We start from the raw sequence: 16,337 nt of genomic DNA on the forward strand, positions 1-16,337 counted from the left end.
CACATGTCGTGTGTGTTTGTGTGTGTGTGTGCGTGTGTGTGTGTGTGTGCATGCATGTGCGTATGTATGTGTGTGTGTGTGTGTGTGTGTGTGTGTGTGTTTGTTGGCCTGACTATCAGACTAGGGCTGTTCTATTTATACCAATACGTTTGTGCTCTCTCTCTCTCTCTCTCTCTCTCTCTCTCTCTGAGTGATGTTTGGGTTAGCGTTTGGTCACAGGAAGTGCCGTTAGGGGAGGGCAATGGTATTTCCTGTCCCTGGGATAAATAAGTGTGCAAAATGCTGCATGAGGTTTCTGTGGTCACCTGGCCTGAACATAGCCTTCATTCATTGGCTCCCATCTGCATCCCCTTTAGCCAATCATGTTGCTGATTTTAGTTTTTCATCATCGTTGTTACGTCTATCTATAGTGTATTGACTTGAATTCTGGAAAAATGCATTAATGCACCTATAAATGCTTTGAATCATATCCATTTACATACTATTAACCAATGAAGCGCTTAATCTTTGCTATGTGCCCGAGATTTTCTGAGTTCTTTGCTCTTTAGTCAGATGTTTAATTTTTCCTCACTCTTCCCCCTACTGTCAGCATATTTAATTCATGATTAATATCTGTGCGCCCTCACTGCATAGCCTTGTGGGTAATGAGATGTTAGGGCCATTAGTTTCAGAGGGAAATGGGCTTTTTAGCGTGACACTGAAACTAGACCAGCTGCTCTGTGGTTGGATTGATACCGAATTTATGAAGCCCAATTGGTAAAAAGAGCTTTCATGCTGTCTCTCTCTCACTTTCTGTCTATCTCTCTCTTTCTCTATTTATCTGTGTCTGTCTGTCTCTCATAGGTGGTGTGAATATTTGGGCCATCACTCCAGAGGAGAGGAGCAAACATGATCGCCAGTTTGACTCACTCACCCCTACTCTTGGATATGTATCAGGTTTGTGTACACACTCAAATACACACACACGCACACACACACGCACACACACACACACAGACAAACTCAAGAACACACACACACACACAAACAGAAAGCGAGAAAGAGAGAGAGAGAGAGGGGAGACGTGTCCTTCTTAATCTCGACTCCATACACAGACATATACAGACACACTCTCACAGACACACAGACAGACACACTCTCACAGACACACACACACACACACACTCTCACAGACACACATACACACACTCTCAGAGACACACACACTCTCACAGACACACACACACACACACACCCACAGACACACACACACACACCCACATACACACACTCTCAGAGACACACACACACACACACTCTCACAGATACACACACACACACACGCACAGACACACAATCTCATTGGCAGTAAAGGAGTAATGTCTTCTGTCACTAAGCCTGAAGTCTTTGATTTGGTTTGTGGAGCACCCCAGTGCTCTACACTCGGTCTCAAGTAGCCCAGTGTTTCCCACAGTGTCTCCGCACAGCACCACAGCACCACAGGGGGGACGAGGGATGGAACAAATGTGTTTTACTGGCTCTATAAGCATTTAAGAATAGGACAAATGCATTTTGAAATGGATAGTGCGATACTTGCCCAAACGAGTTGTCACGGCACTTTCGTTCAGTTATTTATTGTGTCGCACCCCAGCTAGAGAAAAAACATTCAGGAGCACAGTCATGCCCAGTTACCCTTCCTGACAAAAGAGTGCTGGTTTAAAGTTACAAAGCCTGTTCTCTCCAACACCTTCTGGAGGGAACATCGGTGGGTTTTTGGGAGGTTGAAAGGGAAGGCAGTTGTTAACCGGTCTAATGAAAAATGAGACTTGAAAAATGAGTTTTCACACACCCCGTGCCACTCCTCAGTTTTGGCAATCTCTGATCTTATCTCTACATAACCTGGTCTCAATGGTCCTCGTCTCTGCCGTCACCCCCTGTATTGCTTCATGAATTTATTGCTGTAGAGCAGTCGCCCTGACTTCACAGTTATGTAATGTAGCTGAGGAGGAGGTTTTAAAGGCTAGCGGTAGCTTCTTCAGTAAGTATTGCAACTGGTGGTTGCCTTTGCTACATTGCTGGTAAGTCTTGCTCTCATTCATGCAAAGCAATAAAGAAGGCTAATGTGCAACAGCGCACACACACTATGAGCTCAAATGGCTTGGCACACTTCAGAGACGTATCAGATACTGAACTCTATGAGACTGTGTCCTACAGACAGCCGTGTCAGTACTGACGAGATGTCATGTAGTTCACAATATCTTTGAGTCTTTAAGCCTTTCAACACCCCCTGAAACACTTTGCCCCTAACCTTTTTTTAATGGATTAGCCTGCAGTTGTATGAGATAATGAGATGAGTAACTAGGAAACAGCCTTGGCTGTTCATACTGTAAATGTTATTATATTATGTTCTAATAAATTCTTTCTCTCTCTCTCTCGTCTGTCGGTAGCTCAGCAGGCTGAGCTAAGGTGTTAGTGGCACCAGGGTTATGGGTCTGATACCTAGGGAGCGCTAGTGAAAACACAGATGATATTTATATAATGTATATCTGCTCTGTGTAAGTCTCTTTTGGATAGAAATGTCTGATCTCTCAATGAATAATACATAGAAATTTAGTTTGCTGGCATAAGAGAGCTCCTGTGTCTCTAGTGCTACAGGGGTTCCATGTTTGAGAGCAGAGATGAGGGAGATGAGTGATAGGGAGTGGTGCGTCTGCCTGTTCTCAGTGTACTTTCACGTCGTATATTTGCACTGAACCTTGTGTGTGAACAGCATCTCTCTGACTGTGTACACAGGGACCTGTTTGTATTAAACTCCTGTGCTGAGTGTGAGCGAGAGAGAAAGCAGAACAGGATGTGTGATGGGCCTGTTACAGAAACAGGCTGTCAGCACGATTGGGTGAACGATGTACTTGATTGCACATCGTCTGACTTGTATAAAATAATCCCTCTTTTCCTCTCTCTCTCTCTCTTTCTCCATCTCACTTTCTCTTTCTGTCTCTCTCTCTCTCAGGAGAGCAGGCGAGGAAGTTCTTCCTGCAGTCTGGCCTTCCTGCTCCAGTGCTTGCAGAGATCTGGTAAGCGAACTGGTACCCAAGAACAGCTGCATACACAAAACTAGTCTTTAACAGTGATAAGCCAAACCTGGAGTGCTGATGACAGACCTAGTCTACCACCCCCCCCCCCCCCCCCCCCCCCCCCCCCCCCCCCCCCCCCAATAAAGTATTAACAACCATTGAGATATTATATTATAGAGATCATTGCCATAAAGCTGACATTGAAAACTGGCTTTGGACACAGAATTCAACAAGAAGAATTGAAAAAGGAAAACAAATCTTGCACTCAATCTACAGTTCAGCATGACACAAATACGATGAATATACCACACAACCTAACATACAGTACATGTGCTAAATACCCCAACCTCAACATGCCATATGTAAATGAGCTATACCCAGCGCATTCTGTGCCCGTTTGAAGGTTCTTGAGTTGATGTTTCGCATGAGAGAGTTTGGACTCTCTCTGTGTCCCAGAGCTAATCTCAATGGGAGGCAAGTCAGTCGTGCTGGGGGCAATTCAATTTAGGAATTGGAACATTCACACTGACTCCCTCCTGGGTGAGGCAGCTTCTGCTATTTCATATTGTCTGTTGCGCATGCATACACACACACACACACAGGCGCGCGCACACACACACAGGCACACACACACACAGGCGCGCACACACACACAGGCGCACACACACACACACACACACACACACACACACACACACACGCACACACGCACACACACACACAGAGAGGCCACATCCCTACTGCCATTGTTCCATGCAAACCCACAGACTTGAAGCTCGATATATATCTACACTCGTTTTGTGCTCGACGCTTCCTGTCGCACACAAACACACACATACACAGATGTACTGACACACATATATGCAAATGCTCTCACTTACACTCCGTCACTCACACACACACACATTTATTCAGTGACATGCATACAGAGCCATCACCCCACCCCACTCATCGATGTTGATACTCCGCACCCCTGGTCAAATCTGATCAGTTTCAGCCTCTAATGCCTTGTGTCCCTGAGGCTATGTTCAGGCTGCAGGCCTTTTGCAAGTGATCAGATTGGATTTGTGTGTCCAGACAGCACCAACCTATTTGCATGGTTTGCTGTGGTAACGACGTAGGAGCAGCGTAGGAGCAGCAGCGAAGGAGCAGCGCAGGAGCAGCAGCGTAGGAGCAGCGTAGGAGCAGCAGCGTAGGAGCAGCGTAGGAGCGGCAGCGTAGGAGCAGCAGCGTAGGAGCAGCAGCGTAGGAGGAGCAGCGTAGGAGGAGCAGCGTAGGAGCAGCGTAGGAGCAGCGTAGGAGCGGCAGCGTAGGAGGAGCAGTGTAGCAGCGCTTCCGTCACTCTGGATTTGACGGCGTTGTTGTGTGTCGCGTTGTCCTTTGAAATCCGACTTGAGTGTCCTGACTGAGACGTATCTGTAGAAATACGATTGGAATCGCGTTTCAAACCCACCTCCATAAACTGGATATGTCTAAAACATCAGCTTTGGGCTGGCAGTCTGAACAAGGCCTAAGGCTCTGATCTGAAGTCAGCCTAATCAGGCTGTCCGAGACTTCAGCCAGAGCAGTGATAGGGGAAATCTGATCTTTTTATTGATTGATGATGAATGGAGGCAGTATTCTACTGGGATGAGAGGCTAGACGTAGCCAAACGAGGTGCTGGCTGAAGGGTGATACACATACGAAGATCACTAGAAAACCACAAGGACATACTCAGAAACCTGAAGCTATGCATGCCCTGCAGTCCATGCATCACATTAAACTCAGTAGATGCAAGCAAAACTAAAGTGCTGTGTGTGCATGTTTGAGGTGTGTTTGTGTGTGTGTGTGTGTGTATGCGTGTGTGTGTGTGTGTGTGCGCATGCGTGTGTGCATTTGTGGATATTAGAGGGTTTTGGAGAGTATCAATAAATGTGGATGTGTGAGTGTGTGTGTGTGTATCTGCTTGTGATTGTGTGTGTGTGTGTGTGTGTGTGTGTGTGCGCTTGTGAGTGTGTGTGTGTGTGTGTGTGTGTGTGTGTGTGTGTGTGTGTGTGTGTGTGTGTGTGTGTGTGTGTGTGTGTGTAAATGTTAGTGAATGTGTGGATATCACTGCCTAAAGAAATCTCTGTCCTTCTCCTTTGTGTCTTTTCCATCTCTATAATTTTCTCGCAAGGGGATGGCTAAATACTAGTATTACATCTGCTGGCAGTTACTGTTCTCTACCTGCTCTCTCTCTCTGCCTCTCTCTCTCTCTTTCTTTGTCCCTGACTTGCTCTACTTTACTCTCTTTCTGTCTGCCACCTTCTTAAAATGTCTGCCTTCACCTATACGTCACTCTGTCACTTTACCTACACTCTTTCCCTCATGCTCTCTCATTTCCCTATTCTCTCTCTCTCTCTCTCTGTCTCTATCTCTCTCTCTCTCCCTTTCTTATCTCTCTCTCTCTATCTCTCTCAATTCCTATCTCTCTCTTTCTTGGTTTTTGTAGCCTGTAATTTTTAATAAAGTGGCACGTGGCCTGTAGGACTCAGTGGGGTGTGAAAAGGCAGCGTGTGTGTGATAAAAGTGTGTGTGTGATAAAGAGATGGGTCTACAGATGGTGCTGGATGTCTTCTTGTCTGTCTGCCAGATCATTGCTCATTTCGGGGAGATATTTGCTCTGCACGTTATCTAATATTCAATGTATTTTTTTCTTTTTTTCTGTTCTTTCTTTACCTTTTTGTCTTGTGTGAACTCCTATTGTTACTTCTCCACTCATTCACCCAGACTCTCACACTCAAACAGTGAAATGACTCGCTCACATGGTTCCGTAGCCTGTCTATTAACATTTGTAGTGTCATTTATTCAGGCCCGGAGAATCCATTTTCAGCCCCTAATGACCCTTTATTCAGCAAATGATTCCTTGTAGAATGTGGAACGTTGTAGAAAGGATTGTTCTTCCAGGTGTTCTAGGCTAATAACCTAGAGGGCTGAAAAAGCTTCATTCGAGAGCAGTTTTTAAGTTTTCAAGTATAAAGTATAACCTTTAAAGGCTACTCCAAGGGACGAGTAAAAACCATTTTATTCCCTGATGTAACATCTTATCAGGTTGATGAAAGTTGCTCCTTGCATGTGCTTAAACTTCAGTGGAAGGTTAGGGAATCCCAACTGACTGCAGCAGCTTAAGTTGAACTCCATGGGAGATCAGTTGATAAAACTGTTGAAGAATGAATTTGTGAACTGAATTAGTTTTTACTTTGAATATCTTGTCTGTTTTCTCATTGCCCCATCTCGCTCTCTCTCTCTCACTCATTCTTCCTTTCCTGTCATTTCTTCCACCAGGTCTTTGGCAGACCTGACCAACGACGGGAGGATGGACCGGCTGGAGTTCTCCATCGCCATGAAGCTGATCAAGCTGCAGCTGCAGGGCCAGCCCCTGCCCTCCTCCCTGCCAGTCATCATGAAGCAGACGCCCACGCCCACGCCCTCCATTATGACGTCATCAGCACGCTTCGGTAAGCCACGCCTCAGCGTAAGCAGCACCTGTCCAAGGCTTTAGCGACAGCAGGAATCTAATTCCTGGTCTCATCATTTCAATGGTTTTTCGTTGATTGATGACTGCATTCATCTACTGGGATTACAGGCTGGATGTAGGCAAATGTTTTGATGGCTGATGGAGTATTTACATATAAAGACCAATAGAAAAACCTCTTCTCTGTCGACTCGAAAAAGGGAGTCCAAGACCAACCAGAGCCAGAAACCCTGCTCTGATAATAATGTGTTCCTGTAACCCAAGAATCTTTTCATTGTCACACATACTGATCCTTAATCTCGCATCAACTCATAAGCATGAGATCTGTGTTTGAATGTATTATAATCTGATGTTAGTTACTCTGATTCATCACCTTACTCATGTCTCATCTGTACTCATTAAGGGATGAGCAGGCTGACCCATTTGGCCCGGAGACATCTTGTATTTAATAGATCCTCTACGTATTGAAAGGGTTCCTTTCAGACGACCTTCTTATTAATTCCGGAATGATCGCTAATTATTTAGCGCTTTGTATCTGTCATATGTCTGCCTGGCTCTTCATTTTCATATAAAAGTGTTCTAATTCTAATGGATTTTCATCATGACCATTGAGAAGTTTTTGCTTAACCATGTTGTTTGACTTGAGTCAGTGTGCATGCTCACTGTGTGTTAGTGTGTGTGTGTGTGTGTGTGTGTGCACGTGTGTGTGTGTGTGTGTGTGTTCTCATATCTGACCCTCTAACTCTCTAACTCTGCCATCCCCGTGACCCCCAGGGATGGGCTCCATGCCAAACCTGTCTTTCATGCCCACCACCGCACCCACCGCCGTCCCTGGCCTAATGCCCCTACCCCTGACATCCACAATGCCACCCCCTCTGGTGGCCCTCGGGGGCATACCTGTGCCCCTGATGCCCACCTCTCTCAGCACCCCCGCCTTGCCTAACGGTGTGGCCTTGGGATGCAGCCTACTTGCCCCATCGCCTGTTGCCGTGACGACAGGTGAGCTGCCAATGCTGTTAACACACTGTGGGAAATTGTGTGTGGAAATTCCTGTTTATGTAAAGTGATGCATATACTGCCAACAGGGATGTTTGTGTGTGTGTGTTTGTCTGTGGGCTTGCCCTGCCAAGAATGAGACACCAGTGTGTGGGTGTGTGCACATTGGTACGGGTCTGTGTGTGTGACTGTCAAGACTTACGTGTGTGTGTGTGTGTGTGTGTGTGTGTGTGTGTGTGTGTGTGTGTGTGTATTGATTTTTCTTTATTTGGTGTGCATGAATGGTTATGTGTTTATGTGTGAGAATGTGAGAGAGCACTGGTGTTCATTTACAAATGAAAGTGTGTGTGTGTGTGTGTGTGTGCAGACTGTGTGTATAGCTGTAGATTGCAGCACAGCAGCCAGAACAGGCTGATAGGGCAAGGGGAGAGAAAAATACAGAGAGGGGGAGAGAGAGGAGGAAAGAGATGGAGATGGAGAGAAAGGGGGGAGAGGGAGAAGGAAAGAAGGGGGAGAGGGAGAAGGAAAGAAGGGGGAGAGGGAGAAGGAGAGACGGGGGGAGAGAGAAGGAAAGAGGGGGGAGAGAGAGAAGGAGAGAGAGCTGCAGGTTTCCTGTCAGTCCCATTAGCATGAAGGCGGTGCGCCAGCCAGAGCCTCTGGGAAGTGAGCCGCTAAAAGCCCTGAGAGTCTCCTCCTGTCAGCCTAGACCTGCTTCACTGCTCTACAGCCTTCTCTCTCTCTTTGTCCTTCTCTATCGCTCTTTCTTGCTGGGACTTCTGATCCGGTGGAAATGCGAAGAATGGCCATGTCTTTTTATATGGAGCTCTATGGGACCGCCGACTGTGAACCAATTTGCCCTTCTCAGTTGTTAGAGGGTCTTCCTAGACTGGACACGGGGGACAGAGTGACTCTGGACAAGACAGTCATGTTTCAGGAGGTCACTAAGGCTGTTCAGCAGCTTTTTATAGGCTGTGCCCTGGAGATGGATAGCCTGGCTGCTGAGTTTTACCAGCAGAGCTGGAGCTTTGTAGGCAAAGACTACAATGAAATGTTGGGGGACTGTATTGAGAGGGGTCAATTGCCAGTTAGGTTTCAGCAGGCAGTTCTATCTCTTGCCAAAAAAAGGAGATCTAGGCTTGTTAAGGAACTGGAGGCCTGTGTCTGTGGTGTGCATGGACTGTAAGATATTTTTTAAGGGCTAGGCGAACAGACTTATGGAATATTTGATGGTCCTGGTTCAAAAGGACCAGACGCATTGTGTTCCTGGTAGTACCATTACGGATCATTTGTTTTTAATGAGAGGTGTCAGCGATATCTCTCTGAGTAATCATTTTAACCTAGGGTTGTTTTCAATCGATCAAGAAAAGGCTTTTGATCGGGTAGGGCGTGAGTACCTTCTTAGTGTATTTATGAGCTTTCGGGTTTGGGGGTAATTTTATCTCATCGGTAAAGCTGTTGTATAAGAGTGCATCCATTATACTCAAAGTTGGAGGGGGATTTAGGTATCCTGTTCCGCTTTGAAGGGGAATTTGTCTAGGTTGTCCTCTTTCAGATTTGGCACAGGTTCACTGTACTAGAGCCACTGGATGACTAAAGGTGACGGTAAAGGTTTGGCAAAGTAGACCGGTGAACCTATTCTTGGCTGGGCAGCACTGGACCCTTGAATCTGTGTTATTTCTACCGGTATGTGAGGGGGTCAGGGCCTGGTGGAGATGTTGAATTGCTTCTTGTCTGCTGGCAGCACAGAGGCTGCACAGCTGGTGCTTTTTTCTATCCTTCGGGGGGTGGGGGGCGGGGCAACACCCTTGAGGTACGATTGCCAAACTCTTTCTTCTGAGCCTGAATCAGCTGGACTTGAGTAGGCTGACTCCATTTTACACCTCCACGATGAAAGCTTGGAAAATGGTGTGTGAGGTGCAAAGGACCAATTCACAACCAGAGGAATAGTCTTTGGGGGTCATCAGGCAGTGTTCGGAGCTACTTGACAAGGGCTGGGGGTCACTGTTCTAGAACACCTGAGAGATGGGCACGGGTAGGTAGGAGCAGCGGCGGCGTCTCTTCAAAGTGAAACAGGGATTCGGTCCCTGAGGGTTTTTGAGAAGGTGTTGGAGGAGGTGCAGTCTGTACTGCCTGGTGCCTGCAGAGAGGCCCTCGAGGCCCAGCCGGGCACTGGGTTGGAGGCTGGGCTATTGTTTCCCGTCATAAGTGGTTTCCGCCACCTTCAGGAAGAACATAGGGATGGTATATTTTTCTATACCATCCATAGAGGCCTTTTGTGAACTTTATTAAGAAGTCTCTACATGGTGTGCATTCAGGTCAACCGCCAGTTTTATTTTTTCATTAGTTGTCCCAATTACAAGGTTTAAAAACAAAAAAAAGCATGACATTTGTCTATTCAATTTCTAACTGGGGTAAGCCAAGATGGCTATTTGGGAACCTCGAAAGAACAAGATATTCAGGAGTCAGGACAATTGATTCTTTTTAAGTAGAAAAGCAAAATTGAGTTTTTAAGCAGATGGTGGCATGCCAGAATGTGAATATTCTTATTAAGAAATCAGTAATGGCATAATGTGATTTTCTACTGTTGGGTTGTACGGGCTATGTGAATTTGATGATGATATGGAGATGGTTTTTAAAGTGTGACAGAGAGGGTAGTATTTTATGTGAGTGTGTAGGCTTTGTAGGCTGTATATGTTTTATTGGTGTAAGCATGTAAGAAAGTAAGGCAATGGTTTAATAAAAGAGGGTTAAACCTCTCTATTTCTGTAAGGAACAGACTCCATCTGTCTCCCTCTTCCCTTCTCTCTCTGATTCTCTGTAAGAGCCTCACTCATGCCTCTCTTTCTTTCTCTTCTTTACAAACCTCCTCTCATTCTGTCTCTTTACAAACCTCCTCTCATTCTGTCTACCTACCTACCTGCCTATCTCTCCCCCCCCCCCCCCCCCTCTCTCTGTCTTTCTCTCATTATTGACTCCTGATGTAAATGCCCTTACTCCACAGATACAGGATGGAATGTTTTGATGAAGCGTGGCAGAACTCAGTCAATATGAGCGGCTACATATTTGTATCACGGTGCATATGTGTTCTACACACTAGTGCACACACACAAACATTCACTTCTCATTCTCACTTCACACTCTCATAGAACGCCTGTGCTAGATGGCTTTACCCGTCCTTGAACCTACTTGTTAATGAAAGTGCAGTAACCCCCCCCCCCGCCTCTCTCTCTCCCCTTTTCTCCGTCTCCGTCTCTCTTCTCCCTCCAGCGTTCTCTACCTCCACGTCCTTCCCCACTGGGTCCGGTTTGAGTAAAGCTCGCTCTCTGCTGGATCTGGGTTCGAGCAGGTAAGTCAAATACACACTCAAATATAGTGGTTTGCAAAAGTATACAACCCCCCCCCCCTGAGAGTCACCACCATTTTGTGCTCTACAAAACATACTTACACATATTTTCCCAATCAGTATTTTCCTTGTGAACACCTATTCTATAGTGTTCTTCTAAAGGCTTAATAAGTTATTAACTAAAATTACATATTATATACATTATATACTGATATATTCTGCTTGCATAACTATTCAATCCCTATTCATTAATACATGGTAGAAAGACAGTAACAGCTGTAAGTCTTTTGAAGTGGGTAGGTACCAACTTTGCATATTGTTCTGCAGTATTTTCCCCATTCTTCTTAGTAGAATGTATGTAGGTTGATGGGATGGTAGTCCTGGATTGCAATACCAGATTCACAGTAGGATTTTGATCAGGGATTTCTGACTAAGCCATTCTGAAATACTCACTTTACTTTTCTTGAGCCACTCCAGTGTTGCTTTAGCTGGTGGGTAATCCCTCTCCCAAGCATTTGTTTTACAACAGACTGCAGCAGGTATTCTTACAACATTATGTCGAATTTTTTCCATTCATTTTCACTTCAGTTGTAAAATGTTTCCCAGTTCCTGCGGTTGTGAAATATCCCCACAGCATGAGATTACCACTGCCATAGTTGATGATTGGGATGGTGTTTCTTAAGGCATCGTTAGTGTTAGATTTTTGCCTCATATAGCACTTTGAAGATTGACCAGAAAGCTCTATATTGGTCTCATGACCACAAACAGCCTTTTCCCACATCTTCAGTAACCTCCATACATGCTTTAATGTGGATCTTGTCGAACAATGGCTTTTGTCCACCCTCCAATGAAGTTCAGTTTTATGGATAGCTCTTATACCTGCACCCCCATTTCAGCCGCTGAACTTGTTGATTTTTCGGGGTGATGTGTGGACTGTAGTGGCCTCCCTCCCCAGTTAATGTCTTCCTCGGATGCTTGGTTTGGGGGGCAGGATTTTCTAGAAAGCATCCAGGTGGTGTGGTGCAACTTCCTCTTTTTTCTTATAGATCCAACGGTACTCAATTGGACATCAAAACACTTGGATATTTTCTTGTAATAGATAGAATACATTTCTTTAAACAATAGATAATTTACTCATTCACTAGATTTCCCATTAGAATGCTTAATTTAGAGTGCTGAAAATATGCATGTTTGGCTTGGTAGCTGGCCGTGGTCCTGGGATGCCTCTAGCTGAGATCACGTGTGTGTGATGTCTGCTGATACCCCCTATGGAGAAGGGGTAATGTGAGCTTAGAGCTACTAGTGAAAAGGAGGAGAATTGGTGGAGGTGGGATACTTTGCTATGCCGGAATGTGTGATGTTGTAGACAGGTAAGGAGGGTTTAAATCTCCTTGAAAGCGAAAGAGGGATGTGGAACTCAAAAGCACAGGGGTTTGAATACTTATGCAAGCAGTATATTTCTGTATTTAATGGATTTATTTTCAATGTTAGCAGACATTGCCCTTGGAAATATACTAGAGCCTAAATGTTCCCAATAAAAATCCTGAAAATATGTGTAAGTACAGTATCTTTTGTAATTGTGAAGATGGTGATGGCTATTAGTGGGGGGCTCTATGCACATCTGTATCTGGTATTTTAACAGAAGCAGATAACTAAAGTGGAGTACATTAAATTCAAACACTACCTGTGCCCTTATCAAGAACAATGCAATCTATATGTTTATTATCCCACTGTTTTGATCAACCAACTGCCAGTTATGTACTGTACATACAATCACAAAAGTATGCTCTCTTTGTTGCACAATATCTAAAACTTCTAAAACACTAAAAAATATGGTATAAATACAGTACACAACAGAAGTGAGTACATTCCTGTGCAATATCACTCAAATGGCAGATGATTCAAAATTGTATCACCTTAGTCATTTTCATTACTGAGATTGAAATCTTTTTTTTTTCTTCACGTATCCACCTTTTATTTTTGATGACAAACTCACTCCTCTTCATAGACTATTTTTCAGCACTTTAAAATACCCCAAAGGCTGGTCAGACAACGTACTTACCCAGGTCATACCTTTCACTTTTTTCTTCTTTAGAAACTCTTGCTTAATTTTGGTAGTGTAGTTTGGAACGTTATCATGCTGGAATATTCCTCTTCTGCCAAGCTTCTGGAGACTGGGAGTCATCTTGTCAGCCAGTATTTTGGTAGATCCAGAGGCATTGATGGTGCCATCTATAAATGTCATCTCCCCAACACCTTTTGCACTCATGCAGCCCCATATCATCACACTCCCACCTCCGTGCTTCACTGTCAGGACCATTTATTCACTGAGGTAGTCCTGGCCAGGCTCACGCCAGATATGCTGGACCCCATCTGAGCCAAACTACATTTCTCATCTGACCAAAGAATGAGCTACCAATATTCATGGAGTTTAATCTTGCACTTTTGTGCCAAAGAGCAAGCAAGGTTTTTTGTTCTTGGATGCCATCCATAGAGGTTGTCATCACGCAATATCCTTTGCTCTGTCTGAGCCGTCACAGAAACTCAGATTTCCATTGATAAGCCCTGTGTCCAGTCTGAAGTACTTGTCCGTCTGTTTATCAGAGCTAGATTGTGCAAGTAGCGCATTGTCCTCCTGTGGTGTCATTTTACTTTTTTACATTTTACATTACTTTGGCCCGTCCTTTACCACCTGATTATTGCTGCAACTGTGTTTCGACTGATTTTTAGTTGACCACTGCAATATTCCTGTATCATTGTCCATCTCTGTGAAGTTTCAGAATCAGGTTTTTCAATTCCTCTGGCAATTATGAGCCATGATGCAGACATGCAGTTAGGGCAGAAGGTCCTATAGCATATAGGTCCAAAACTGAGAAAGGTCTGGTGTTCACAGGTCATTTAATAACCATGCAGATAGGCTAATTGGAAATCACAGATGTACTCAATTTTGAGGCATTGAATTTCTAATTTAAATAGACAATACTGAAAATACAGGCTTCAAAGTATTTGTTTTTGATTGTTCAGAAGAGAAAATATTCTACTTGTCAACTTGGAAATAATGCAAATATTGAGAGGTGATACAATTTTGAAACATTTGACATGTAAGTGATTATTGTACAGGGGCATACTCACTTCTGTATACTGGGTATAGAAACCAACTAGAGGCAGATTTGTACTTTAACTTGCAATAGGAAGCCCAAAAAGAGAATGGAGAGTTCTAGAATGTTCTCTCTTCCGGAACGTGAATGTAGAACCCCTCTGGAACTGCTTTGGTGCTTTTTGAGCTCCCTCCTCTCAGACTGAGAGCATTTCTACCTAGCCATTCTCCACTCACCTAAAAGCCAGCCTCAGGTAACAATGGCTACTAAAGAGCCTCCCAAGAGGTACAAAAAAAAACCGTGGACAAAAGAAGAAGAAAAGCTTCTTAAAGAAAAAAACATTAGATTTGTGGTTCAGTGGTAGAAAGTATTTATTCCATATGTGAGCCCAGGGCTGAGATGGTAAGGCAGGGCGCTAGCAGCAATGGCATAGGGTTCGATACCCAGGGGACACTGATGAGAATGTATATCTGTATAATACGAAAAGTCACTTTGGATAAAAGTTTCTGTTAAATGCAAATGTTATTCAAAATGTATATTAAATGTACATTATTAGGAGCATAGGGAGAGCACCCAGTGTCAGTACGAGAGAGAGTGTGTGTGTGCGTGTGTGTGCATGTGTGAGTGTGTGAGTGTGTGTGTGTGAGAGTGTGTGTGAGTGTGTGTGTGTGTGGGTCTGGAGTTCGCTAAACTCCTCAGCCTGGTTATTTTAAGCCCCCTGCAGCATTTGTTTTGCCAGCTCTGGTGTTTTCAGACGGAGTGTTTGGTAAACACGTCCAGCCCACCGTGTTCCGCTGGCGCAGGAGACATTTGTTCTTCTCATTCTACTAGGTCGTCTGTCGTCAGCGCTGTTTGCATAACAGCGGGCCTTATCAAGAACACTTCAGATAATAGTTTGAGAACACCGGCAATAGTGGTGCCAATGTCTGCGTACTTTCACACTGTTACTGTCAATATAAACTTTTCACACAGCTGCCGATCACGTTATCTTATCTCTGCTTTGTTGGCTATGGATCTAAGAGTCACAGAGCACAAAAAAACATTAAGCACACTCATACATTTTAGAATATGCACCCATATACAGTATTTCAGAACATCACAGGCTAACACCTCTGTTCATCCAGAAAATAGCAATTACAATGTGTGTGTGTGTGTGTGAGTGTGAGTGTGTGTGTGTTTTTGAGTCCTTCCATTCTACATTTGTCAGTTACCAGCGGAATCCTTACACACACACACACACACACACACACACACACACACACACACACACACAGCTCTCTGTACTGATGGTGGGAGTGGAGATCATTGAGTATCTCTGGTGGGAGTATAGAGTTCATAGTCATTTGCATCATTCTGAAATGATGACCCAACATGGCTGACCATGACTCAGCTGATCTCATACAAACACAAACGCTGCTTATTTCACAATGATGTGCTCTAAGATAGCCACCCAAAAAAAGCACCAAACAGGAAGCCACATTTAACGGGAAATGATGTAAAGGAGGAAACTGAAGGAGGCGCACAGGAAGTTTTTGTTCCAAACGGAATGAAAGTATTTTATGTTTATTTTTTGTGTAAGGGCTCACTAACTTTTTGTCTCCTAGGAGTAGAAAGTGAATGTTTGCGAGGATTGAGTGGATTGGTTTTATAGCCAATTCCTTTTTCACCCAAGCCATTTGGCAGGGCTTCTCACATAATATTGTTCCTCCCAGTGCATTTGTGCACTTAACTGAGTGTAACAGCAGCAACTGGAATTTCACCAGAAGTCACAAACACCAGACTGACTGGCTTATGGACAGTGAGCAATACCTAATGGTTCGCTGCATAATTGCTACTGTACCATACTTTATATTTTTCTTAATATATACATATATACAGTATACTGTATATATATTTATATATAAATATAATATTATATTTTTTTTTCATAGGACTTGCATGTAACTTTGAGAGATAAGAAAACATACACACACACGCACACATGCACTGTCACACACAGTAGAACATGGAAACATATACAGTACGTGTGTGTGTGTGTGTGTGTGTGTGTGTGTGTGTGTGTGTGTGTGTGTATGTATGTGTACATATGGATATATGGATCCCTCACCTCTGTCCCTCTCCCCAGCTCCAACTCCTCCTCCACCACATCTCTGGCCAGCATCTCCCCCAAGAAGGGCTTGTCTGACTGGGCTGTTTCCCAGGCCGCGCGCCTCAAGTACCGCCAGCAGTTCAACAGCCTGGACAAACTGATGTCAGGGTACCTGTCAGGTGAGTTCTTCAATACACACACACACACACACACACACACACACACACACAGACACACACACACACACACACAGAATGTACCTTGA

The 16,337-nt window shown here is 44.4% G+C and overlaps 1 protein-coding gene across 6 annotated transcripts in view; it reads left to right on the forward strand.

Moving 5' to 3' along the window:
• Window positions 1-16,337, forward strand: part of itsn2a (intersectin 2a) — a 68,078-nt gene that overhangs the window by 20,220 nt on the left and 31,521 nt on the right. For all 6 annotated transcript variants that reach the window (XM_042709990.1, XM_042709991.1, XM_031582274.2 and 3 more), the window contains 6 exons: window positions 844-936; window positions 2,990-3,053; window positions 6,357-6,529; window positions 7,321-7,545; window positions 10,810-10,888; window positions 16,109-16,251. In XM_042709990.1, coding sequence (XP_042565924.1) covers window positions 844-936; window positions 2,990-3,053; window positions 6,357-6,529; window positions 7,321-7,545; window positions 10,810-10,888; window positions 16,109-16,251 — 777 coding nt within the window. The remainder of the gene's footprint in view (window positions 1-843; window positions 937-2,989; window positions 3,054-6,356; window positions 6,530-7,320; window positions 7,546-10,809; window positions 10,889-16,108; window positions 16,252-16,337) is intronic.

The sequence above is a fragment of the Clupea harengus genome, chromosome 15 (assembly GCF_900700415.2).
Source record: "Clupea harengus chromosome 15, Ch_v2.0.2, whole genome shotgun sequence".
NCBI lineage: Eukaryota > Metazoa > Chordata > Actinopteri > Clupeiformes > Clupeidae > Clupea > Clupea harengus.